Genomic DNA, 27,482 nt, shown 5'->3' with positions numbered 1-27,482 from the left:
TGTTGCATTAAATCTTTAATTGAAAAAAATGATTTAAAATCACAAAGGATATAGTATTAAATTTTGATGAGGTACATTCAGAGAAAGAAATCAATCAACCATTTATCATCAAACAAGTTTATTGCAGCTTAATTTTGAAAATTAAGACATGGTTCGAACTCTAATTACAAACTTCTACTAATGTTCTCTCAATTAAGTCCTAGGAAATTTGCCAAACCGATCGTTTTGCAAACATGATTAGCTTGATATGTATTTTAAGAAACCTAACAATAAGCTACTCTATCGAGAATCTCTCATACATCGATCAAGGAAATTACCGTTTAATACAATGATTTACACAACAAAGAAAATGACTATTACAATTTACAAATTTTATCTAATATAAAGTTGAAGACAAATTGCATGGATCTCGCGTTACAAGCGTAATATTTAAAAAGCAACAGATATCGCTCAATATAATAAAACTATTTTTTTTTTTTTTCTATTTTTCATTTTTAGATAAAATACTCGAAAAATCCTCGCTAGAGATTCATCGCGTTAGAAACAATATACAATATACAATCAGCATCGATGTGTTTAGTCGAATACCGATCAGGTATGAATTTACAAAATCTGCGAGAAAACTTCATTTCTTTTTGTTCTTTTTTATACAACATTTACAAATGTAATATTGTTATCCGACACGTCAATAGTATACAAGTGGTATTTTTTAATTGTAAGCGTTGTACCTTGTTTCCGTACTTATTTTTTAACGCTTAAGGTGATAATTAAATTTCTTTGAATTGTACATAAGTTACTATTGTAACGTTAGGATCGCCTTACAATTGTATCGTGCATAAATGCCAAAGAATCGCATTTAAAATACATTTTTATTGCAATGTATTTTCTTATTCGCATTTACATTCACATATTCACCGGTTACATTACATTCTTTACTCTATATTCGCCTGCATATTCTATTTTTTGTGATGTACTTTGCTCTCTCTCTCTCTCGTTTTTTCATTCTAGCAAGTTTATACATACATATAAATATAATGATATCGGTTACGTTTACAGTTTATGGAAATCTTTAATTATATATATTTTTCTGTTCTCGTTTTTTAATTGTACAAAATAAAAGTTTTACGAAGATTCCATCGAGAATTTGTATAAATTCATAGCGACACATCTTTGCAATCGAATACTCATTGTATATATTATTTTTAGTTTCTTTGTATCTTTTTCCCTTATTACTAACTGTGAAACTTAAGAAATGACTGTGTACTTTTGTGTACATGCGATATATCACTTTGTAAATATTATTTTACATTTGCGAAAAATAAAATTGCGAACATGATTCATTATCGTTAAGTCATCCTTTTATCCTTGGAACATTCTATCGTTATATGTGTTCCAATCATTTTCGAATGAAATGAATTAAATGCTAAATACAATTCTCTTTTATTCTTTTTTATGTATTTTCCTTCGTTATGTGATAAATGAAACGTTGGAGTTATTAACATTTTGATAAAAATGCCATGTATGGTAAAACACATTTATCAAAAATTCTTCTGTCAATAGATCTTTATATATTATTAAAAAATAAATTCAATTGTTTTACATTACATCATTGTGTTACAACGTTACATCAAGTATTAGTATAATAGAAACAATTTTTACATCATTTTTTTGAAGTCCCTAGTAATTATATATGTATAATTATATACACATGATTTGTATACAAATTTTCGCGGTTCATAATAAAAATTCTTTGAAGGAAGAAATGTTCCTTAATCATAGAAGTTTGTTCTCTTTGATATTTTTTTTCTTTTCTCTTTTGATCAATTTAAAAGCATAGTTTGTATTTCTACAAGCATAGTATGAAAACATAAATAATTGCATAACAAATACAATTTAAAATGAACATTCACGACGGCAAAATGTTTGTATACTTCATCAAAATTGTATATGATAACTATTATTTATTGTTTTTTCTTTATATATATATATATTTTCCTACGAAACGCTAACAAATCGAATTACACAATAAAGAGGTATTTACAAAAATGAAGGTATCAATAGATTTTGTACGGATTTATTATCATATAATGAAATAGTTATAATTGTATATAATTCTAAATTAGATACTGTTATTTTACATAATTCATCTGGTGATTCAAAATAACATGGATTCTCTACTTATTTACAGATACAGTGCAATGTATATGCAATAATAATTAATAAACGATTTATATTACAATAAAGGTCAACTAAACGTTGACCCTACTCAACATACAAAGATACAAACTTTCTGTATACATACACACGACCCATAAAAATTTGTTTCTCAATTATCTCGTGTCGTGTCATTTAAAGAGTGTCCGTAATATACAAGCGATCAATGTTCTATTTTTTGTAAAGTAAAACTAATATTGTACAACTTTGGAGGAATGTTGTGATGGCATAGCACCAACTTCACTATGAATTCAATTAGTCAAACTGCAATGGCACTTTACAAATTAAATAATGTGTCTATGTATATATAAATATATATAAATATAATATATATATTTATATATAATTCTTTTCTTTTTTTTTTCTTCATGTAAAACCTACCCAATAACGTAGTAACAATAACAACCGTGGATCGAGCTCTTTAGTTCATCCACTTGCGGCAGTTAGGCGCGCCACATGCGCATGCTATCTTGTGCTGGTCATCTTCTATGTCGAATTTGTAATCGTATGCCAGCTGTAAACAAAGAAAAAGAAACACCATGTATAGATTTGTTCCCCAAATGTTAATTTTAATATAATATTATTAAGCCATACCTCCTCGCCACGTGAGATTCTTCGCTTTGCAAAGATTATGATTCTAAGATCACGTTCGACTTCAACGATTTCAGCGACACAATTCGGGTTACAAGAATGATTGATATACCTTGCAAGACCTCCGCATAACGTCGCATCGACCACTCTCTCTTCGTCCAACCGGAACATATAAATACCACGATTCTGTAACAAACATATATTCTAAGTTTTTCTATTCTATCATTTGATTATCATTAGAGAGCATCATTGTAGGTATCAAAGATTACTCCACTGTCACTTGTTCAGCACGTACCGCTTGTCGGGTAAGATTTATTTCAACATTTAATATTGCGATACAAATGTTATACAGAGTAATAACTATAAACATACCCTTGCTTCATACTGCTTCTCCCTAGTTTCAGCCAATTCAGTACGAATTATCTCGCCGATGTACTCGATGACCATAGTGTGTTTCTCTAAATCCCGTGCCGCGTACAATCCCAGACCTTGGATCTTCGAGCGTGCCAGGTACACGTTGTTACGCCATTCTTGCTTCATCTTTTTGTACTGTGAACTCTTGGAATGAACGAATTGTTTCGAATAGGGACAAGCCACTTCACCGGCGACGGTAGCGGTCGGGACAAAAGCAGCCCTTGCCGACGAACCGGTACGCTGCGTGTGCGGCCTTTTCCAAGGAAGCTGATTTCGTAGACGAGCCTCCGTTCTCGCGCTACCGGTTGGATTAATCGCTAACGGCAATTCTAACAACGGATTTCGACCGTATTTAAATCTGTAATCGGTTAAGGTTTCGATGCCTGGAAGACTTTCGAGAACACGAACGACAGCTGGCTCGGTTAGTCCAAATAAATCTTCGCCAGATACGTAACGCGGAAACAACTGGACACTGTGCGTAGATCTTCGTAATTCGGCTAACGGCTCGAGGATCCTGCTCCAAACTGCACGAGGCGTTGCATCCCTTAATTCGACGTCCTCTTGCAGAGGTTCCTGTACAAGTACTCTGAACTCTGGTCGGCCGGAAACATCATGGATAGAACACACGTAACGGCAACGTTTGTTCGGCCTTCTCATGCTCCAATAGAATCTAACGATTTTGTATCCAACAGGGTATATGTAATTAGGTGTGTGAAAATTGGCTAGCTGATGCGGAAGCAACTGTCCGACGCTTAAAAATATTAGACTTCCGACTCTCAACAGGTGATTGTGTTCCGAATGATGCATCACAGCCGCAACTTGTCTGTTCTCGTCTCGGTTAACGTACACCCTTCTGTATACCGATAACGTAGTCAACTCGTTATCTTTCTCGTTCTTTTGAACGTGCTGAGAGCAATAGGTACTCTAAAAAGAAAATAAGATATATTTATAAGTGCAAACCATTGAAAGCCTTAGAATTCTAAAATTTGAAATATATCATTTTACCTTATTCTTATAAAAAACACAGCCATCTTTAACGGCGCAGCCAAGGTGGTACACGTTGGTGCAGCGCATTTTAAAACATTTTACTGTAGCTCCCGGCTTCTCGCAAACGATACAATTTAATACAAGACTATGTTGTAAAGCGGTATCGAGATTCATCAAGGCACCATTTACAGTTTCATACACATCTTCCGACCATAGGGCACAATTTAAGTGCACCCATTTGTCGACGTCAAAATTAAGTAATCTAGCAGGACCATCAGCTGTACCATCACCTTGACTGTGACAAAACATGCATCGTCGACTGTCTTCCGCTTTGGCAGGTACTACAGTCACTCCCATACGGAAAAGCATCTAAAATAAATTATATGTAACGTTTTATTATGTACAATAATAGTATATTTCTTTAAAGTTATATTTAAATAAACTATCGTACCTCAGTGATTTCCTTGTCGGTTGGTTTCTTGTACTTAGTTGGAGGTTGCATCGAGCCAATAGACCAAGCTTTGTACCGCAAGCCTCTCCATACTTTAGCAGGTGGTTGTGGTTCAGTCGATTCAGTCGAAGACTCCTCCATCACTGAATGTTTCTTCGGTCGTTTATCATCTAACATTTCATCCCTTGTTTCAGGCAGGTCCTGCTCTTCCTTCTCCATTTTAATTTTAATTTCAGGTTCCTTCTCTATTTGATCCACTTCCATGTTTTCAACATGTTCGACCGGCTGTTTGACCACAAATTTCTTTCCCTTTTTGAAATCATCGTCCAATACCTTAGCATCTAATTTATTATGACACAGATGATCTACTATTGTAGCAGCCTAAAACAAATTCACGTTAAGTACACTTTTTTATATTCAATATAAAATATAATAAAGAATAAATATGGTTTACCTTATCTTGCGTGTTTGAAGGTGTTCTATGCATAAGGGCAAACTGCATGTAACAAGCTGCCGAACAGAAACATAGTTCATCGCCAGGCTCTGCTTCTTCCTTACTCAAAAATGGTAAATCTGATACTTTCTTTCTTATTAAACTATTTAATATCACAACATCGCAATGACGACAAAATTTCGCGGCGCCATTCAAAATACTTTGTATATCAATCGGGGCTAAAAGTTGAACGAAAAGTTAAGGAATATGTATTACAAAGTTTGTCTAAAAAGAAAAAAAAAAAATCGTTAGTAAACAAACCTCCTTCTTTACCATCTTTTCCCTTGGTTCTGTAAAGACCTAATTTCTGACTAGGAGGAGTAGTAGTACGTTCTACTATCTGGTAACCAGTAGGAGGAGCAATATTTAAAATATTAGCCAAATCCTTAAGTACTCCCATTATATCATCCGCAGCCTGACTGTTCAATGTCAATGTAACTGTTATGTTGCCATCTCTCAAAGGTATTGGAGGAGATTTTCCAAGGCTATACAAGAAGGTAATTCTTTAGTTAACAAATTAAAAACAAAAAAAAAAATGCATTTCACTATACATATCGTTTTACATACCGAGGTATTCCTAGGTTCTCTTTGTCTTGCTTAGAGGTATCCTTAATGTAAGTTGGTTTCAGTCTAATTGGTATTGGTGAAATTAAAGGTATCACGGGTGAAACTCGTTTCAGCCAATCCGATTCTTCGTCCGATTCTTCTTCGATTAATCTCAAACCTGGGAATCGATGAATGAATTCTGGGATTACGCATTCGGGCGAAGATGAACTGACTATCGTGTCAGGAGAATCGACGTCGCGGTTCATTGACAAAGAATTCTCTTTCTTTTCGTCGGCTGAAATTATTCAGAAATATTAGTTAAACCTTTACACGAGCGAGTAAGGATTTTTTAAATATAAATTAGAAGCTTACAATCGTCCAATTTAAGAGGCGGGAATTCTTGATCATAGAATCCTCTTTGAGTGGAAGCAGGTTGCTGAGGTGGTAAGGGTTCTAATTCACCGAACGGTTGAGTGTTATAGTGATCAGATACACCAGGCAATGTCGCAGATCCGTATGAACCAACTAAATCTCCTGTTCTGGTACTATAATCCTTTTGACTACCGATTTTCGTCAGGTCCCCCGAGCCAAAGATGGGACACACGCCGTAATTTCTACCAAGAAGTGGTTCTAATACTGCCATTGGTTGAAGTTGCCGTAATTGTATCATTAAATTGTCAATGAACGTGTCGTAATCCTCGTCTAAGCGGGATGGTTTCCTAGCGCGCTTCTTTTGAGGCGCTGTAGCCGCGTCTTTTCCCTGGCTTTGTTTCCGTTTCTGTTGATATTGTCGCCTCTTGAACTTCTTGAGATCTGAAAACATGATATTTAGTAGTTTCATTAAATTTTTATAATCCACTTAATAGACGATGAGAAATCATATTACTGCATACCAGTTTTGTCGTCAATCGATCCATCCATAAGCTCCTCTTTGGCAGTAAGAAAGTCTTTGGTATCGGTTAATTGGGTAGGTGTACCGCTAGATAGAACTTCATCAAGAACTTCCTTTTTGACTTCCACTAAAGGCACTGTGTGTTGTGCATTTGCACCCTGTGACGCCTGGGCTTGGTGGCCCACAGTGTGAGACACCGTATGAGGCACTGATGGCGGTATTGTGTTTATATGCGGGGATTGTTGCTGGGTCGAGACAATGGATTTCAGGGTTACCGGTATCTGGGGTTGAGTTTGCTGGCTCTGCTGCTGCGGCTGAGCAGTCGTGACAGTCGTTAACACTTGGGACGTTTGAACGGTACTCGACGATACTTGGGTGCTGGACTGGATACTTTTAGCAGCCACCGTTGTGATCACTGCTTTCGTTTGGGGCATCACTCGTGAAACGGCCATAGCGGTCGACACGCACTGTTCCTGAACGGGTACAGTGCTGTTAACCACAGGATCGTTTGTAAGCTTTGCCTGGGGCTGAGAAACGATCGGTTCCTGTTTGATGGCCGTTGTCGTCTCCGAGGTTTTGGTCGCAAGCGGGGGTGGTACTTGCTTGCTGATCGTCGTCGTCGGCTGTTGATTCGCTTGAGTCGCGACTGGGGTAGTCTTCGCAGGTTGGGTCGTGATCTGTTGCTTGACGAAGGTGTCGACCACTCGTTGCTGTGATAGAACCGGCGCTGATGTGGAGAGCGGCGGGGGTGGTTTAGGTGGTTCCTCCTTGGTAGGAGGACTTTGCACCTTCGAGGACGTTACCGATTGCGACAGAAACGATGTCTCTCTGTTTAAAACTTGCTTGTTGCAGGTGGTCTTGGGCGCTGGCACCTCGTTCAGCAAAGGTGGTAACACAGAGAACGGAGTGGGAGGCACCGGCCTAGCCAACTGCGCCTCCAACGACGGTACCAGGGGTAAGCTTGGTCCTTGAGAAGAACCGGAGCACAGAGTGGTCGTTGCGCATGCAGTGTTCTGTAGAAGTTGTTTCAACAATACATTCTGCGATTCTTCCATCCTATGGGAACCAGTAGAGCTCTTATTCCCATCCAATTCCAGCCTGGCGGTTGGTGGTTTGTCCAGTGCCGATTGAGGTTTACAGTTGGATTCCTCTGACTCCTTCTTCAAGGGTGTACTTTGCGCTAGCCTCTCAAGCTCGTTGCTCTTCCCGTCCACTGCTAGATGTCCGGCTAACTTGTACTGAGTCGGACCAGACGCTAGCTGAGAATGCAATAACGTTGGCGTCTGAGACAGAGTCGACTGTAAGATACTCGTAGTAACGTTGATGCTGTTGGTGCTTGTAGTAACTATGGGAGGTACGATGGTCCTGACGCACTGCATGGACGTGGTCACGGTCGTCGAGGTGGCGTTAACCACCACTCGAGATGGTGCCGAAGAACAACCTGAACTTACTTGAAGTATCGCTTGAAGACTCTGCGTCCGTTGCACCGACGTAGCCATAACAGAGCTCAAGAGATTGCTGGTCTGAGTTGGTGCGGTGTTGGTTCGATGACCAGCGATGGTAGGCTTCGCAGAATTGGTGCCAGCTAACATGGCGTTCAGTATCGCGTTCGAAGTGATCGAGATCCCTGAATTCGTCGGCGGTCTGGGTGTGATTACAGATGACGTTTGCAGGGATATACTACTGGTAGGCTGCGACTGCATCGCACTCGATGCGACTCGTAAAAACGGATCCGAAGGGGTGACCTTACACAAAGTAGAAACAACGCTTATCGTAGAATTTGTACTTTCCTTTGAATGAGGAGTATAACTAGCGGCGGTCGTCTCCAAATCTGCCTTGCACGTGGCTGTTGAATGGGAGGTGGTTATACATGTCTGCAACCGAACGTTCGCGTTACTATGCAGATTATTTACAGAGTTTGGCGCAGACGAGCTCATCGTGGTCAGTATGTTCCCTACTTTTGACACGGAGATTGCCGAGGACACCATTGTGATGGTCTGATTCACGGTTGTACAATTTTGCGAGGGATTAGTCTGTAAGGAAGAAAGTAACGTTCTCAATTGATGCGACACGTTCGCAACGTTCGACGTCAATTCGGTAGGTTTCGACAACGGAGAAAGATGAGGTACCGTGGTTGTACACTTTTGCAATTGCGCTATGGTGCTAGCTACCAAAGGAGCGCTCTGCTGAGGAATCGGAGAGCTCTTCTTCGGTATTACTTCTACGGGAGGTGAACTTGTTTTCGGTTGTACTTTTGGTCCTTTATTTTCGTTCGTCAAAAGATGCTCGTTATCCGAGTGCTCTTGCTCGAGATCCATCAAAGAATCTTGAAGTATATTCAAAGGTAAGGTGTCCAGAGGCGTTGGCAATTCGTACATCATGCTCGACTTCCTGGATCTATCTTCTTGAAGCATATCACTGTTTGCCATTTCTGGTTTCGACGATATGATGTTGTGTAGCATGTCTAATATATCGTCAGACGACTCCTCCATTATACCACCCTTCTCCTCGTTAAGGCAGTGCGGTACATAAGGTTTGCTTGTTTCAATATCCGTACACAATTCTTGCTCGTGCTTCTTTTCTTTCTGAGTGATATTCAAGTTACTGTTATCCGCGATGCTTGTTTCAATTTCTTTTGATTTATTATTAACTCTTTGAGCTTCTGACGTTGCTACACTTTCGTCTTTGTTCTCGTTCTCAGCTGGTTCGGAATCATTCTCCAAAATATTTACCAAAGATAAATCGTCGGTAACTGGAGATATTCTTTTGATGGAAGAAGCAGTGTCTGTCTTGCTATCCGCACGGGAGTTCTCTCTGCTTATGGTGTTTTCAGCAGGATTATGAATTGCCTCAAGCATACTCTCTAGTTCATCGGTCGTATTCAAAAGATCGTTCTTCTTCTCTTCGTTGGATGTTAATTCTTGACTGGAAGCTGTACTCGTCGCTACGTTTGCGCTTGAATTATTCACGCCAGTTTCGTCCGATTTTTTCGCTGAATGATCAGTCTCGTCCTTTTCGTTTCTCACCTTCGCAAGTTTCTCCGAAACATCCAGTTGATTCTCTTTCGTCACAGAGTTACTATTACCATTCTCCTTTTTAGGGAGATCAGGAATGGACATCTTCGGCGTCGACAACGTGACAGACGTTGGTTGCACGCTCAATATCAATTTCGTAGGATTACCTGACTCCACCGTTGTACTCGTCGCGGCATTTTGCACGAAACTCGTAATTTTATTGTGTAAATTGGGCACCGAAGATATCAGTTTGTCAGCGAAAGTGGTCTGAAGCTTCGTGATTTCTATACTCGGCGAACAGATCGTTGCCAATGGTTCTGTTTTCATTGTACTCTGCTGCGAACTAACAGCAATGTTCTCCAACGCAGTTTGACTGAGTTTCGCAGCGATTTTAGCGTCCGCGACGATGCTTGCCATGGTTGATGGTAGTTGCTTTTGATTGTTGAAAGTCGAAGACACGGCGTCCTTTGTCATGTTCAATGTTGTAAAGATAGAGGTCGATTTAATGGGCGTGTCTGTTGCTACTAACACGCTGGTTGATATGCCGGTGGTGGTATTTTTGTTGTTGCCGCTGGCAGCGTTTGTACTTGCCGAAGTTCCTAAGGCTACGGTGGACTTGTAGGTAGACGGTACACCTATGTTCGCATGATGAATGCTAGAAGGTGGAATTTGATTGTATAGAACATTATTACAGAACACGAATGACGGAGGACTCCTAGTTACTTTTGATTCTTTCTGCGGTTTACACTGATCCTCGGCGGTCGATTCGGCAACGGCGTTCTCTTTCGGCGCCTCGGATACAGCCGGGGTCTCAGTTTTCTCAACCTCTTCGGGGCAAGATTCCTTCGACAGGTTGTCCTCAGGCGACTTCGTGCTGGGATCAATGATCACAACTTCGGATTCGCTGACGAAAGACACCATGAGGTCTTGTTCAGGCGACTGATCCATGTAGGCGCCGGGAGACGGATCCACGCGAAGTTCCTCTTGATCGGGCGACTCGGGTGTATCCGTGACGGTGACAAAGCTTTTACAAGACTGCAAGGTTCTTACAATGTCCAGTCTGAGGCCCTTTTTGTTTCTCGGATGAGAAGGCACCAGATCTTCGTCGCTGAGGATCGGCTCGTCCGTTTGGGATTCCGGATTCTCGATCTCCAATATTTGTACTAAATCGTGTCCTTGACTACCCTCGTTGACCAGCGCCTGACAAAGAGAATCGTTGCTATCCGCTGATAAATCTACCACCATTCCAGGTTCAAAGAGAACGTACTCCTCCTGCATGTCGCCTTCCAGCGTCCCCGATATCACGTCGACCAGTTCGGAATCTCCGAACTGGTCTATGACCGTAATATCGTCGCTGTCTCGTTGCGCAGTGGAGCTCAAAGTTACCTCGGTGTTCACAATGGTTTTATCGTCGTCGTAGTCGGTGGTGTCGGGTATGGGCTCCATCTTGCTGCTCGGACTACCCAGAGTTAAGGGTCCGTTATCGGACAAAGACGTTGTTTGCTTGGTCTCTATGGTGGTCGGTGGTGTCTGAGGCGGTGTGCGTGAATCGTCATCGAAATCATTGTAATCTGCACACACTAAAGAATTGATTTTCGACTGTGGTATACCAGTCTTCCTGTGAACCACCACGGAAGTGTTCGGTTTCTCGTCTATGTTCAACAAGTGCGATTCCGAGGTTTTCCCTTTGCTGGTCTCCGCCTTTGTCGACCACATGGGAGAACCACCCCTCAGTCCGAGTTTGAAGTATCCATACCTCCCAAAAATATTTGCAAGTGGTATCGGATTCATTGGATTATGCGGATTGCCTCCTCCTCTGTTCGTGTGATCCGTGGAAGATGTTTGGTCTTGCGAATGAGATTGTTGATGCTGATGGGACTGTTGTAACTGCTGCTGTTGTTGATCATTCGTTACCGTCATGTTGTTCGAATTCTGAGCGTAAGAACCATGCGGGGTATGGGGTGTGTGTGGAGTGTGCGGAGTTCTCGGTGTTCCTGGATTCTCTACGCTTTGAGGTCGATCCGGCATCGCTGGACTGTTGCCAGTGGATTGCCTTCTCTGCATCTGCATGGGCGAACCACCGACCATAGGACTTCTCGGCATGGGAGAACTGGGCGGTTGAGACGTTTGAGGATGGTGAGTGTTGTTCAATTGATGCTGCAGCATCGGCGACGTCGAAGGATGATTACGAGACATCGGACTGGTTGGTTGATACTGGGATATCATCGGTGAATTCGGTGGATGATGAATTCTCGTGTTCATCGGACTAGGAGGTTGAGAAGTCTGGCTCAACTGTTGTTGAAGCATCGGCGAGCCCATTGTCTGTTGAACCATAGGACTGCGAGGCATGGGCGAACTCGGAGGCTGTCCATAATTTTGCTGGATCTGTTGGTGAAGTTGAGGACTCGGAGAATTCGCAGGTTGAGAGACCATCGGAGAACTTGGCGGTTTCTGCATCGTGTGTTGTTGCTGCTGCTGCTGTTGTTGTTGCTGCTGCATTTGCAAAAACTGTTGCCTCTGCTGTTGTACTATTTGTTGCTGCTGCTGCTGTTGTTGCAGCATTTGCTGTCTCTGCTGTGCCATTTGTATCGTACGCTGAGTAATAGCGTTCTGCCCATCTTGAAGAATACCAGCGTTCTCGTGCTGCTGCTGAATAATTTGCTGTCTCTGGAGCATTTGTTGGTGTTGTTGATTTATCAGAGATTGTTGCGTTGGCTGAGGACTTCCGAGGGGCGAACGCTGTCCATATACAATTCCTCCTTGCAGTTGCAACCGGGGCCTTTGTCCAGGCTCTCCCACAGCCGGTGGACGGACGAAACGTTGAGTCAGACCGTGAACTCGAACAGTTTGATCTCCGATGATTTGCTGAGCGTTTCGAGTATCCGGAGTGAAGGCGCCGGGGCTGGTCGCAAGTCTTCCACTGATGATTGCACGATGTTGCGGAGACGTCATTCGATTCCCTGAAGGGACACACATCCCAGGCGATGGCATAGCACCAGGACTGAAAGGACTTTCCTCGTTCTGCGAATGCGGAGTTCCAATCCTAGGAGACTGTTGCATATTGTGAGGCGACATTGTTCCTGGATTTCCTGACTGAGGATTTCCAGGACTATGTTGTAGTAACGGTGGATTCGGGCTATGCTGGATGATAGGGGTAGCCGGTGAATGTTGTATCATGCTTGCAGGAACATTTCCAGGTCCTGGGCTTTGAGAAACGAGCGCGGCAGGACTGTGCATCGGTGATTGTTGAGATGGCGACATCAACGGTGAACACGGTTCGCTATTTTGTTGCTGAGGTTGTCTCTGTTGCTGTTTACTATGATAGTCTTGTATCAACATGCCGTGCTGACGAGTTTGCTTGCGACTAGCGTCCAGATGTTTCTGCAATATCGCTTGCTCGCTCGAGATACGTTGCAGTTCCGCTGCGTCGTTCTCCGTAAGTTCGTTCCCAGATTTTCTTAGCTGACGTTGCTTGCTATTCAGAGACTGTAAAATTCGGAGAAAATTTAACTGTAATGAGACTGTATCGTTTAGTATGCTATAAAAAAGAAAACACCGCAACATAAAAACATTCTATCCTTACTTTTCGTATTTTACGCAGCTTTTGTACCTCAGTTTCGTAATACTTCAACTGTTGTGTCAACACTTGGTGCTGGTGATTTAGCCACTGCTCGTACTGCAGTTGTACTTGACGATCCTGTTCGTTTACAATGTTCTCCGGTGGCGTTGGCGGAGCGGGAATTTGAGAGATGTTAAACGTAGCAACCCTTGCTGTAACAGGGAAAATATAAAGGTTCGATATAAATATGTACTTAAAATTAATTATCAAACTTATTTCTGACACTAACGTTCAGGTGGAGTCTGGGTAGCAATAGGTTGCCTGGGCACTTGGGTTGCTAGTTTTGTCGCATCCGGAACTGCCTGCTGCCAACTGTTACCTGGAGCGGATGGCGGTGTTGGTGTACAAGGTGGCCTAATTACAGGAACTCCTCCAGGTACTGATGTAATTCCTTGTGGAGGAGAAGCAAGAGGTGCAGATCCCAAAATATCTGCTTTAAATCTTTCAAACTCACTGTCACTTAATAGAGATCCTCCAGAAGTCGTACTGTCGCTTTGCTGCTGCTGCTGTTGTTGTTGCTGCTGCTGCTGCTGTTGTTGCTGTTGCTTTTCTTGTTCACGTTTTTCTTGTTCCAACAATTCCTCCAACAATAATGGTTGTTCCTGTGAACACGACTACTAACAGCTTATCGAACCTCCAACCATTTGATATAATATTATGTAAAGAAATATATTCCTAATTTAATTGAAATGATAATATGCAATCGTATCAATTGATATATCATGAATTTATTAGACAGTGAAATAAAGCACACTGATCACTCTAACCAATGAAAAGAATACAAACATGCAAAGATACTACTTCTACGATTATTTTCATCAACAAAAACAAATCATTTTAATGATAATTTTGAGTGTAAAATTTTGATAATGTTGAATCAAATATCATGATGAAGCTTAATCCTTTCCTTAATTAATAACATACATGCACACGTAAAAATGCAACATATTTTAGTTGAACGAAACCTCGTTATAAATACAGTCACTGATTAATAATTGCATCTTTATTTTTGTGATTAGAATTTTCGCCTTCCAAGGATTACACTTGCTCCTATCATCAATTATGATTTATGCGGAGGGAAAGAAAAGAATACTAGTGCAGAAATACTGGGAAAAAAAAAAAAAGAAACTTGACGACATAATCGTTGACTCTTAGTATCATTGCAGGTGATACTTTGTGCTGAATGCTGTAAATTCCCCAAGTCTTGCTCACCTGCAGAAGCAAGGGTCTTCGGTGAGGGTGAGGTGTCATTGCGGGCGTACCAGTATGTACCACAGGGGCCATTGGTGGACCCGCCACGGGTACTGGGTGCCCTATATGGACTGGGGGCCGCGTCATACCCCGCCCACCTGGGCACAGCCCCATCTAGACATGCACCAACACCAATGCATTGCAAACACCCAGGCGAAAACACCATTTTACCAGCCAATACTTTTATATTAAATAAATTACTTGTCTACGGCTACCGTTCATAGCATATTTCAGATCTCATTGTCTCGCTCGAGTTTACTTATGTATACTTAACAAAACTTGACACCTCGTATTAATACAATCACGTAAATTCAAAATGCTACAAAGTTACAATGAAATACAACTTCAGCTCGATTTCACGTCGATTCAAATACACATGTCAGTAGTATATTACAATCTTTAATGTAACACGTGAAAATTGATATTCAATCTTCAGCGACGACGACATAGTTTTCATTATTCGTGTTACGTACTCCTTGAAGCGTTTGTTGCTTATTAGGCTACAAGAAACTCTCGTCTCCTCGTAGTTAGAGAAAAGTGTTAATATAATTGCGTAAAAAATACTCAAAATTAAAGCGATGCAAAAAACTTGAGAACATCTAGGCTTCGTGTAACATTTACAAACCTGTATAGGTCCGGGATAAGGCGGCGGTGGTCCAGGATACGGAGGTGGAGGTGGCGGGGGTGGTGGCGCCAGTGGCATACGTGGACCGATCATGTGATTCACTGCAACCACCCTACCAGCCACGTTTGGTACACCCGTTACTCTCATACTAAGACGTTGCTGTGGAGTTACTGCAATTAAAAGAAAATATCACAGAAAGGTATTATTTAAAAATTTCTTTAAAACCCTACGCAACGATACAATTTAATATCCATACCTTGGATATGCGTTTGTGGTATTCTTTGAGGGTGTCCTGGGAATGTGGACGGATAACTGACCGTGACAGTGTTAGTCGACGTAACAACTCCAACTGCTCCATCAGGCGAAAGCAACCGAGTTCCTGGAGGCATAGGCCTTCCCATTGCCGCTGCTTGTTGCACGTGCTGATGCATTTGTTGCTGCACAACAACAGCTTGAGCATGCGACTGAGGCATAATCGTAGATGGTTGCTGCGGTGTTTGAGTCGCGGTAATGGGAGCTACTGTTTGTGCTTGCGTCGGAGCATTGGACGTTTCTGTAGGTGTTTGTACAGTGGTTGTCGTACACGTGTCACTCATATCTGTATGCACCGCGCTAGTTCCGCTTAATTCATTCGATTTTCGCTCCTCCTCCTTAACTTCTTTCTTCTGTTTCTCCTCCTTCGTCTCCACCTCGACTTGCTCTAAATCTAAATCAAGTATATTTGTTTTCTCGCCACCGGTTATGTTGTCTAATTCAGGATCCGCGTATTCCAAAATATTAAAATCTGCTCCCATTTCAGCTGCAATGAGAAAATAGCTTAATATACTTGAAAGTCCTCGAGAATGTTATTTCGAGTGGAATCGTTCACTTACCTAGGAGTTCGTCATCGTCGTCACCTAATTCACCTAATATTGCACTCACGCCCTCTCCTTCGACCTCGACCATCGGCGCTCCTTCTTGTTCCAATTTCTCAAGTTCTGCAGTCACATTGTCCGGAATCTCTGATGGTTCAGATGGACTCACAGTAGCTTCGCTAACCGTCGTTGGTATAAGAGGTGCTCTTGTCCCAACCGCTTGCGAACTTAACATCCTAATTCCTTGATTTAAATTATCCTGAGGTGCTCGTACAATGCGTTGACCCATATTTGGACCTTGACTGGTATCTATAATCATTACTTTCAATAATTGAACGTTCAAAAATTTCATTCAATTTAAAAATCTGTAACATGAAGTTACATCTGCATACCTGGAAACCTTTGTTGTTGTAAAACATCATAAGGTTCTGTAATAGAATTTCTTACAGTTGGCATTCGCGTCTGTATAGTTTGATTCCCTTGAAAATGTTGTTGAGGTATGCTCGCAGCCACCTGCGGTCTTTGCAAAAGCATCCTCGTTCGTGGATCCATATTCTGAACCCTGGCATCCACGTTCCCTGCCACAGGATGCCTCGAAGTTATTCCTAGACATTAAATAACAAACCACGATAAAATACACATCGTCAAATATAACAATAAATAACAGAAACATACCAATTTGATTTCTTATCAGAACATTTGGCTGCATAGGCATCCTGGGTCTGACAATACCAGGAGGAAGAGGATGCCTGAAAGTGCCTTCACCTGTGTTGCTTGTCGCTTGAGAATGTTGCGGAAGTTGTACATGTGCTGTGTCGAATTGCTGTTGGTTATTTTCAGTATTGTTCTGACCATCTGAAAATCAAGATACGTGTAGATATTCGATTCTAAAAATATTATATTTCTTAATACACAGCGAGTTAACGTACCTTGGCTCCACGTAGTGCTGGCAGGTTCCATCTTTTTACTAAATTGTTGTCTTTGCAAAAGATCACGTAATTGTCTATTCACTTCTGGTTGTTGATTGAACACTTCAGGCTGCTGCGAATCTTGTCGAGATTCCGGCCTCGGCGAGGAGTAATTTGGAGCGGGCGAGGGAGTAGGAGGCTGGCTACTGTATGGATCAGGTGTACGAGACGGTGCATATACATGGGTAGAAGGACGAGTAGTAGGAGCATTAAACATAGGCCTTGGTGTACCTGGTGGTTGAGGAAACACGTCGCTTCTGGGAGACGTGGAATACGAGGGTGTACCAGATATCTGTGATCTGGGCGTTTGGGAACCTTGAGAGTAAGCATCGGTATTGTCAAAACGTTGAAAATGGTCCTGAGATTGCGACGAGGCTGGCGACTGTGGGAAATCGTGAGGGGATTGCGGAGCTTGAGGAGAAAACGGAGACGGTGGTTGAGTGAAATTATTTGGCATCCCAGGCCTAACCACTGTCCCAACTGGACGAGTCATGGTCGCACACGGTTGACTGGGTAAACGTGGTATAACTTGATGAGGGCTTTGCGGTGCTAATCCTCGTGTAACTTTCACAGGTGGTGTCGCAAATGTATTTCGTGACCCAGGAGATGGCGAGGCTAGTGGTCCCATGTGAGTTCCATCCTATATAATTTTCATAAAATATTTAGAAAGATGCTCCTTCCTTTCATTTCTATATAATTTGAAATTATAATATAAATTTTACCTGTGACGTAGACACTTGCAATTGTGTGGTTAATCCTGTGGTATTGTCATTACTTATTTGAGTTGTATTGTCTTCGCTTATTTGTCTATGAACTCTAGCGATAGCTGTTAAGCAAATACTCATTAGACATGAATAATATCTAAATTGCATTATAGTTAACATGTGTAACTCTATGTTATATACCATGTACACGCTGTTCGTGAATAACTTGTTGTTGCATCTGTGCTTGTTGCTGGCGCAATGCTTGTAATTGTTTCCATTGACGTTCTTGTTCAGCTTCTCGGCTAGAACGATCTCTATTGGAAAGTCTTTCTTGTTCCTGTTAAAAATGATTTTATTAGAGACAAGAAATGGTTGTAACAGAGGATCATTATATTCTTGAAGTCATTGTTATTGACACCTACGATCAACACGATTAAACAAAGACACGTTTTTCTTTTTAATGATTGATTAATTAAATAATGAAGAATATAATGATCCATTCCTTTTTGAAGCAATATAAAATATACAATAAGGCAAATTGACAGTCAGCCAAAGTGTACTTAAAGTTTTAACATTCAAGTAAAATGATGGCATATTACTAAATTAATATAATTAGCAAAATCTGAATTCTTCTGTATGTGCAACACAGTTATAACCAGCCACCATCTAGAGTAAATATTATATACTTAAAGATTCATAAAAAAAAAAAATGTATGTATATATTTTAGCACATATAACACCCATAAACATTCGTCTTAGATTAATTCATAATAGTTTCATGCATTTGTTCCATTAAACACCGAGAAACATACGATTAAAAGTATCAGACTTTTACTTTGTTATAGATAAATCGACTAAAATAAAAATAAAGAACAATTTGTTATGTTGATCAAATACTACACCGGTTTTAAATTGTATCATTAGCGGCTAAAGATTTTGCCAGTGTTATTAGGTATAAATTAATAGCGTTAATTAACTACACAACTGTAACAATATAAATACAATAAGTACAAAAGCTAGGACTACTAGTTTTAGAAGAGTCTGAAAATATAAAAAGCAACAAAAGTTAGTAAAACTGACTACATCATTGTAGGTGGGATACAACGTACTACATTGCAACAAATATCTACAAACAACTCATAACATAAATCATAAGCAATATACTTATTGGGTATACAGGAAGGAAATTACATATTTTTCAAAAAAATATTTCTGGAATAATCAGGAATAGGAACAAAAAAAAAAAAAATTGTGCTACCAGTTGTCTTCAACATGCCACATTCAATGTAATAATAATCTATGTAAAATAAAAAATGTATAATAATACAGTTTAACGTAAAATCAAATGAAATTTACACATATATATAATGAAAAGTGTCTGATCAATTAAAATAAAATATATACATAGGCAACACTAATTCATTACATAAACCAACAGTCTGAAATACAAACTAAAATCAAGGATACATTAATAGTATAAATTATTTTAGACATCAGGCGTTTCAGACTGTTGGTAAAAGTAATTGAATTATCACTAGGATCGTTGCAAGACACTACAAATTCTAATCTTTTTGTTCTAAGAAAAAGAAAAAAAGTGGACAAGGAACACAAAATGTCGATCAGACACGTGGCACAAGGCAAGACACTAGAGGCACAGAATAGGTGGCTCACCATAGCCGGGGACTGTACAGGTACAGTGTGAATAATTGCAGTGGGTGGCGGATCGTAGTGCTCCTGGCTGAGGGAGGGAAGGGTGCGCATGATTTCAGATGGGGTGAGCACTCTAATCTGGTGGTCTACCGAGGATAATTGGCGAACAGGACCTACCCCCACCATAACGTTGGTAGTGGGGGATGACTGAGAAATGCTCAGACTGTTAGCGATAGTACTGGTACTGATCGTAATGTGAGCAGGTGTAGGACGTTGCTGGGATGGTGACGTTTGATGCTGCCCTTCACCGGCGCCCGTGTTGCAGTAAGAAGAAGAAGAAGCAGTTGCTGATGTGCAAGGCGTGGCTGGCGACTGAGCTACTCTAGCCTGGCTACCGGATATCTCTTGGTGTGCCAGGCTGTTAATGGAGTTAACAGAGTTGACAGAACTGGGCCTGGGTGAAGAAGAAGGGGTCGTGGATGTTGGAGAAGGACTCGGGGAAGTAGATGTTAGCTGCTTCGGCGGTCCCTGCACCGCACACACCTCCGCATGATGATTACTGCTAGCTGTTGACACTGTCACTCCTGTTCCGGACACAGTCATTCCATTCTTATCCTGTGTTTTATCACTGCCCACCGAGGCCAAAAGTCCGATCTGCCTTTGGTTGGAGGCCATAGCTACTACTGGAGAAACTTGAGCTGATGTCATAGTTGTGACAGGTTTGGTGATGATGGTAGGTGCACTTGTTGCAGTGACTGGGGTCGTGCTTGGTATATCCTTGGATATCTGTCGGTTCAAGGGGTGCCTCGTTCACACACTTATAGTATTTTTACGGCTTACAATATTTCCAAAATACATCATACAAAGGTAACAGTGTAAATTTTTCCAAAGGATTTCTAAGGAATCTCGAAGGACCGCTATTAAGGGAAGCTAGATTTATATTGGTATTCCTAAATAATCAAATTAGCATCTACGCTTCTAACGAAATTATGATCTGTGACCGAAGAATGGACACTGTTAGAAAGATGACGATTTTAATATTTAATGTAAGTAGAGAATATACTTCGATATTTGTGTAAATTAGATAACGTAGTAACATTCATGATGGTGATTAACATAAAGAATAAGCAATCGTATATTATGTCCAATATAGATTAAATATACTTCAATGTAGCGTATAGTGATTTGAATGTATATGTTGTGCGTGTAAGTTATTTTCATTATTTATGAATTCTTTACACTATACGTTTTCTTCAATATTCTCATCTGTTACATTATCAACTTTCATGAAATAGATTAAACAAATAAAACTTGACTAATTTCAAATACGGGTATTGGACACAAAGGACAAGCTGTTAGTTTGACCTGTGTGTTAGCACAAGACATTTTTTAAAGATGAAAATGGATACATATCACATAAAGATTCACGCTTCTCTGTCACCTGCATTGCTAACAAGATATCTAGATATTAATCCTACCTGTTGGGTCTTTTTCATACGAATTGCAGCCCTGTTATCCCGCGCCAACGTTAGGTATGGAGCTTTTTTATCATTTGGAAGCGCACGCCACTTCTTTAATATTTGTTTGCATCTTTCTGACCAAGCTTAAATAAAATAGGTAGATTTACGGTCGAATTACGTTTATATTAATAATAACGAGAAAAAAAATAAAATGAATTACACATACCTGGATATTCTGTCTTCCATTCTGGATGGTTAAGATTAGCATACAGTACGGAAGATATAGTTGCTCCTGAACCTAAAGCTTCATCAGCTTCCATTTTAAGATTACTTCTTTGGTTGTATGAAATTGTAGTACTGCCTGTTTGCGTGGTACCCTCGTCATCAGGGTTAACCCACGGACTTCGTGGTTCAGAGATAGCAGGGCTAAATTGGGGACTACTATATAATGGAAAGATAAGGAAAGGATTAAATAAACATGTTGTTTCATTAATTAATCTTAGATTACATGTAAATATATACGTACTTGCTATATTCTGAATGGTACGGAGATGGTGGTGGAAAACTCATTGGAGAATTTAAAGTCGATTGACCAACAGAGGGTAGTGAACCTGGTACTTGAGGCCTTGGTATAGGCATCGTTGTTTGTATACCTATAAATTTAACGATGTTAACATTAATTATTCTTCTCGGGACCGCCTGTGGGAGGGAAGCCTTCCGGCTGGGTCGAGAATCTGAGGAAGGGGAAGTTTAGGCGAGGGCCAGGAACCTCAAAACCCCGGAGAAATCTAGGATTTTAGATAAAATTATATAAAAATGATATATTTACCAGGATGCGGTGAAGGAGACACAAGAGGCGTCGTAGTAGATGACGGATGTGGAGGTTGAGTTTGAACCGGAAAAACTGATGATTCTTGAGATTCCTGAGATTCATCAGTTAAAACTCCTTTGAATATCTCTTCAATATCTTTACTGTCCATATTAGTTAAACCTAATAGAAATATAATGAGAAAATTGTAATATACTGATCTAAAAAAGAAAAGACAAATTGTTTCACACATTATGAAACTTACCTGTATCTCTGACCATTGATTCTAAATTGAAATGTGGACTAAGAATGTCCGTCAGCTCGTCTTTAGACGTGCCTGGGGTGTCGTCCAGTTCATCCAAAGCTTCGCTAGCTTTTGCTAAATCTTCATCTTGTTCGTTCATGATAGTATTAACAAGATCACTGTCAAGTAAATCGCTTGAAATAGGTAATATATCACCAAGAGCTTCCGTGTCGCTACCATCATCATCCATCATTTCTTCCCGCTTGATCGGTGTTTCCGAAGGTACTTTATCTTCTTCTTTTTCTTGTTTAGCTTTAACTTGTTCCATCGCTTTCAATTCATCCTGAGACAGCTGAATGGTGTCCGCATTTCCAGATATATTTCGTTCGCTATCCGATTCGCTACTACTTTCCAGTTCTTTATCTTTGGTGGTATCCATAAGATCTTTCCCAAAGAATGCCTCTTGCATGTAGGTTGGAAAACATTCAGAAAGTTTTGTCTTTGGTTTCCTTCTCTGCGGTTTCCTGCGCGGTTTATCATCGTTAACACCGACCGTCGAATCAGATGGTTTTTCAGGATCTCCGTCTTCTTCTTTATCTTTACGAGTACCTCTTATCCTAACGATAAAACCTCCGATGCCGAGCTTTTGTAAGTTACGCTGACGTTTACGTCTTAAAATTGGTACACCATTTTCGGTAGTATAAATACTAAAACCTTCGGGTGGTGGTTGGTCGCCACGTGGTGTCCATACCATGCCTTCTTTCAGTACCTCTGTAGGTTCATCTTTAACATCCGATAAATCTATTTTCCCTCCATTTTCTTCTAAAGAATTATCTAAACTTCCACCGGCAACTACAGACTCTATCGTAGCCATTATATCCGCTTCCTTATCTATCAGATGATGCATTTTTCTTCTCTTTTTTCTCGTTTGTTGGTGTTCGGACGTTAACGATTTGATGTGATTCATACCAGCTTCGGACAAATAAACACCGTCAACCAAATATTGTTGTGGGGAAGGTTTGTACAAATCGGGGCTGCGCGACGTTGGCGGTGGAGAACGGGGATATTTATTTGGCTGTGGTTTAGATTGACTTGATAAAAGATGCGGCGGTGGGACATCTCTTGGACGACAAAGTATACAAATATAACCTTCTTCCGCACACTTTTCAGCCTCGGCCTCACTTTTGATCGAGTCACACGCGCAATGCAACCACCTTTCACATTGTATGCATTGTATTATCAGGTCTCCCTCGTTGTATGTTTCTTGACACGATATGCAGGCAGTGTGCGACGCGCATGGACCACACTGAGTGTAATTCTTTTGCCAACTACTATTGAATCCTGGATCGTTCGAACCACAAGTTTGACAGTGCGCACACCATTTGCACTTCCACGTACCGTGAGGCACGTAATCGAGCGGTGGATCCATACAGTAAATATGATAACTGATATCACAATCATCGCATAAAATCAAACGACCCTCGTCGTTCCTTTCGCCGCAACCCTCGCACACTGTACAATCAAGGCACCGCCAACCCTTCTGTAATATTACTTTAGTAACTTTGACATTAGCGCAATAAGGATGATAACATTGACCACATTGCGCACAAGCAATTAAACACCCCTCTTGGTCAGTGCCAATTGCACCGCACATCACACAAATATCTTGAGTCAATACAAATTTATCTTTTGCTGAACATAACACAAGTCTATTCTCGATGCCTGGTTCATCCTCTTTCGAGAACGAGTCCGACATTGGCCTCTGAAATAACAATAACAAATTTAAGTCCAATTTTCTCACGCTGATTATTACTAAAAAATATCAAGGAAATATTGAGTAAAAAAAGAAAAATGTTACCTGTAGTCCTACTCCTGGTACTCCAAAGATACCTCTCATTTTTGCCTTGGGACCACGTTTCCTTCCAAATTCTGTCATCTTTTGCCGTTTTTGATATCCAACCTTGCCAATTCCTTTCGGTCGCCCGATGATACCACCGCCGAGACCTAATCGTTTCTTTGCTATTTTAGACGCACAGAATGGTTTACCCTTTCCAAGACCTATAGAATACAGCGTTTCCTCTGATCCCCCTTGATAATCGAACTCAGACGAATCTCCATCACCATACAGACTTTCTTGTGACGCGCTTAAACTCAAATCACCACCGTAATCGTCGATATTATCTTTCCTTTTTACAAGTGCCATATTTTTGCAGTGTAAACAAATATATTCATAGTCAGGTTTAGCTTCTTTACGGTGTTGGTAAGTTAATGGATCAGCCTCGGGGTCACAGGTACCATGAACAAACTTTTTACATGCACTACATTGAACCATTTCTCTATACGCGGCAGCCCGATACGCCTTTCTACAAAGGGGACACGAAAAACCTTTGTTCCTTTGTTGGTAACACGAATCACATACAGTGTAATGGGAATGCCACCGTGATGAAAGACCAGCGCCTGGTGTACGGGAACCACAGTCTGTACATACACGGCAGCACTTACACTTCCAACCGTATTTAGGTATAGATGTAACAATTGGTCGTAAACAACTAGGATGATACGCTTTCTCACAACGTTCACACAACATTACTTTCGATACATCCTCCGGTTGACGGCACACTTGACATACTCTGCAAGATACACATTGCCAGCCGGCCCTTACGCCAGGCAGAAGTGCCAAACCGACACAACTACCATGGTAATGTTGGCCACAGATGGAACACATTACTAGGTTGGAAACATCTCCCATCCCACAGCACTGTATACAAGTAACATCACCATTCACTAGAACAAAATATAACATATAAATCTGTACGCTACTCTACTCTACTTAACAAATAAGAAAAAATAAAGACTATCACATAGGACTTACACAAAAGTGGAACTTGTCCCAGGTGCTGACTGCAAAAAAGAGACAAGGTTTTCGTATCCTGGAAACAACTCGAGGCTGCAGCGCATGGTAAATGAAAATAACGATTGCACGATGCCACCTGTATAGGAATAATATTAAACTGTATATTACATTGATACGATAGAATGTTTTAATCATAATAAACGAATATTAACTTTGCAAGGAATTCCGGCTCCATAATGAGAACAATAAGCGCAACGTCTCGAAGAAGCCTGTACTATTGTTGGACTCAGCGCTTCTGTTGTTAATTCTTGGGTACCGTTTGACCATACTGCACAAGACTGATGAACATAATAGTGACCGATTGATTCAAATAATGTTCCGATTTCCGGTTCCTCCGAATATCCCACTATGGTTAATTCCTCCACTGGTTCCGTAAAATTTGTTAGACTAGTATTTCTACGAAGAATAGAAATTGAACTGCAGTAATGTTAATAATGTTGTTTATGAATATATATGTATATATTCAGTAACATCGTGAAATAGAAGTAATACCTGCACTTAGCTAGACTCTTCTGTCTACGGCAAGTGACAGCACCAGGACCCACTGTGCGCGGACTTTTGTCCCCGGTGGTTATATCAACAAGATGGTCAGTTGTATCGTCACGATTGGTAGACTTTTCAGGGGTGAAACCTTCGGGACAGGTAAATCTTAATAATTCACCCTGCCCTAGCTGACTTCGTTCACCCAAATTACAGAAAGCGCATACTTTGCCAGGCCTACAAAAATGGCGGTATTTTATTATAACTGACGTTCGTTTAAAAAGAATAATGCGGGGTAGTAAATATTTGTACCATTGTTCTGGAAAGTATGGCGGTTCTTCTGGTGCTGGCATGCATCTCTCGCTGTTAGATGTCTCTCCGTCAGGAGTAGCATCTTCACCGAGACGAAGAGGACTTGGGGATTCTGAGTGCGTATCGTCATCTTTGCTTTTAGTACGTCGCGGTACACCTCTTGCGTATCCAAGACTATACAAAGCGTAATTCGTTATTTTGAACAATTTTAATGCACAGGTATATTCTTGGCTCAATTCAATGAAATACTTCAGCTACTAACCCTTTACCCCTAGTAGTTCCTCTTCCAAAAGGTCTACGAGTACCTCCTCCGCGCGTAATTCCAGGTGGACGTTCTTTCCTAGGTCTACCTGGACCACGCCGAATATTCAAAGGTTTACCTCCAGGAAGTGGAAATTTCTGGTACCGTAAAGGATCATGAAAAGCTTCATCCGGGGTTACTGCAAGAGAAACAAACTTTTGTGCTTCCTCTGAAATGATATACAATTTTTTACAATGACATTATATATTAAGAAATTTCGAAACGATCGAACCATCATTTATGACAGACGCGTCGACGCATGTTTAGGGATACGTATATCGAAACGTGTGTACTTACTGTTACCAGGAGTTGTCGACGAATGGCCAAGCAATTGATCCGAATTGGCTGGAGAAACAGGAATCCCTGTTGTTTCTTCATCTTCATCTTCACCATCAGAGGCTTCGTCTAATTCCATTTCTTCCTCACCCTCAAGACGCTCTTCATCATCCATGGCACCTCTACTAGACCTGTGTTGCTATGTAGTCCTGTGGATGAAAAAGCATAAGGTTTGTACGATTTATTTGCAATTTATTTGTATGAAAATTAATTATATTACCATACATATTTACATATGAAAGTAAAATTAAATTTGACCTTGATTACATCTTCAATTCTTGCATACTTTTTGAAATAAAATCTTCTACATTTCCACTGATAATTCTTCTCTCTAGTTTTCTTGAAATTAATGCATCTTTATGAACAAAACAAATCCCTCAAATGCTCCAAACTGGCACAACATATAGACTTTCAGCCCATAGGCTGTTGATCAGTAATCAATTACATTTGAATCAACTTTTATAGATATCAATACTATAAGTGCATAGTTTTTAGTAAGGAAATGTTATTTTTTATGATAATATCATGTAACTATGATCACTTAAATCCATTAAAATTTGAATGATTATGCAAAGATTTGGGTGTTTTCCATTCATCAGAATGTAATCAAAAGCATTTATAAATGAAAACTTGTAATTATATGGGAATTATTATCGATAATTCACATATAAATGATTTGAAAAACATATCAATCGTTTTCTGACGATCGAGCGCTTATTCCCACAGGCGTATTATAAATTTCCCATGGTAACATTACTTTTCATTGAAAATAAAATTATTAGTTTCGCTGAAAAGCGGGTTTCGCTGTTAACGAAAACACTGGTATCGTCTCCGTGTCTGAATTCACATAGGTTTTAATCTCTTTACAGTAAAGACCTCAGTCAGCTACAGCAGGATGGCGTGCCGCTCGGCAATCGGCGGTCATTCCACAGTGGGGAAAACCGAGGCACTATAATCACCGACGGTATACCACTTTTCATCACGGTGGATCACAAATTGTTCTTGTCACTATCAGCCGTATCACCACAGACGAAGGATCGTAAACCGGCTGAATTAATCCCTGCACAATTAACTTACGCTAAATAAGGTAGAGATGAAATTTTGTTGGCACGGCCTTTACGGCGACAGTACGCCATTGCTATGTCAGAGTTTGCAGGCTATAAACATACCCGGGCCGCCCGTAACCACGCCGGATCACGTACCTTTCAGTTACTGTTGTCTCCTTAGCAGTTTCATGGCGGCTTTGCACGCGGAATTATCGGGATCCTCGTCGAAATTCGCACGGCTCATCCAAGTAAACATCTTGTAGTAACAGAAAAAAATGTCACAAGCTGCTTGAACGGAAGAGTACGCA

The 27,482-nt window shown here is 40.6% G+C and overlaps 1 protein-coding gene across 14 annotated transcripts; it reads right to left on the bottom strand.

The window, feature by feature from the left end:
- Window positions 1-101: 101 nt before the first annotated feature.
- On the bottom strand, window positions 102-27,482 carry LOC114872130 (histone-lysine N-methyltransferase 2C-like). 14 transcript variants are annotated; one of them, XM_046287093.1, is made up of 36 exons: window positions 27,331-27,482; window positions 26,387-27,188; window positions 26,090-26,277; window positions 25,754-25,931; window positions 25,492-25,665; window positions 25,192-25,416; window positions 24,852-25,116; window positions 24,658-24,775; window positions 23,644-24,569; window positions 21,807-23,547; window positions 21,563-21,724; window positions 21,260-21,386; window positions 20,960-21,174; window positions 20,752-20,876; window positions 19,817-20,059; window positions 17,825-17,960; window positions 17,642-17,745; window positions 16,881-17,559; window positions 16,627-16,806; window positions 16,344-16,556; window positions 15,970-16,260; window positions 15,354-15,896; window positions 15,098-15,267; window positions 14,434-14,586; window positions 13,451-13,835; window positions 13,186-13,373; window positions 6,590-13,088; window positions 6,069-6,509; window positions 5,718-5,991; window positions 5,412-5,635; window positions 5,112-5,329; window positions 4,658-5,038; window positions 4,225-4,575; window positions 3,178-4,143; window positions 2,809-2,991; window positions 102-2,728 (listed from the first exon to the last, which is right to left on the bottom strand). In XM_046287093.1, the coding sequence occupies exons 3-36, from the start codon at window positions 26,241-26,243 to the stop codon at window positions 2,636-2,638; spliced, it is 17,325 nt and encodes a 5,774-aa protein (XP_046143049.1). In that variant the 5' UTR covers window positions 26,244-26,277; window positions 26,387-27,188; window positions 27,331-27,482; the 3' UTR covers window positions 102-2,635. The 14 variants fall into 14 exon arrangements, with proteins under 14 accessions (XP_046143049.1, XP_046143054.1, XP_046143055.1 ...); XM_046287098.1 differs by lacking the exon at window positions 26,387-27,188 and having other exon boundaries at window positions 13,451-13,612; window positions 13,676-13,835; XM_046287099.1 differs by lacking the exon at window positions 26,387-27,188 and having other exon boundaries at window positions 13,451-13,540; window positions 13,676-13,835.

Source organism: Osmia bicornis, chromosome 9 (genome assembly GCF_907164935.1).
Source record: "Osmia bicornis bicornis chromosome 9, iOsmBic2.1, whole genome shotgun sequence".
Taxonomy (NCBI): Eukaryota; Metazoa; Arthropoda; class Insecta; order Hymenoptera; family Megachilidae; genus Osmia; species Osmia bicornis.
This window is presented reverse-complemented; position numbering and strand designations above follow the sequence as displayed.

Bases quoted from the DNA above. Each gene is read 5' to 3' on its own strand.
- LOC114872130 (XM_046287093.1), bottom strand. From the start codon at position 26,243: ATGGATGATGAAGAGCGTCTTGAGGGTGAGGAAGAAATGGAATTAGAC. The intron at 25,932-26,089 runs GTAAGTACACAC...TTTCTCTTGCAG, and splicing joins GTCGACAACTCCTGGTAACA to TAACCCCGGATGAAGCTTTT. The intron at 6,510-6,589 runs GTATGCAGTAAT...TCATGTTTTCAG, and splicing joins ATCGATTGACGACAAAACTG to ATCTCAAGAAGTTCAAGAGG.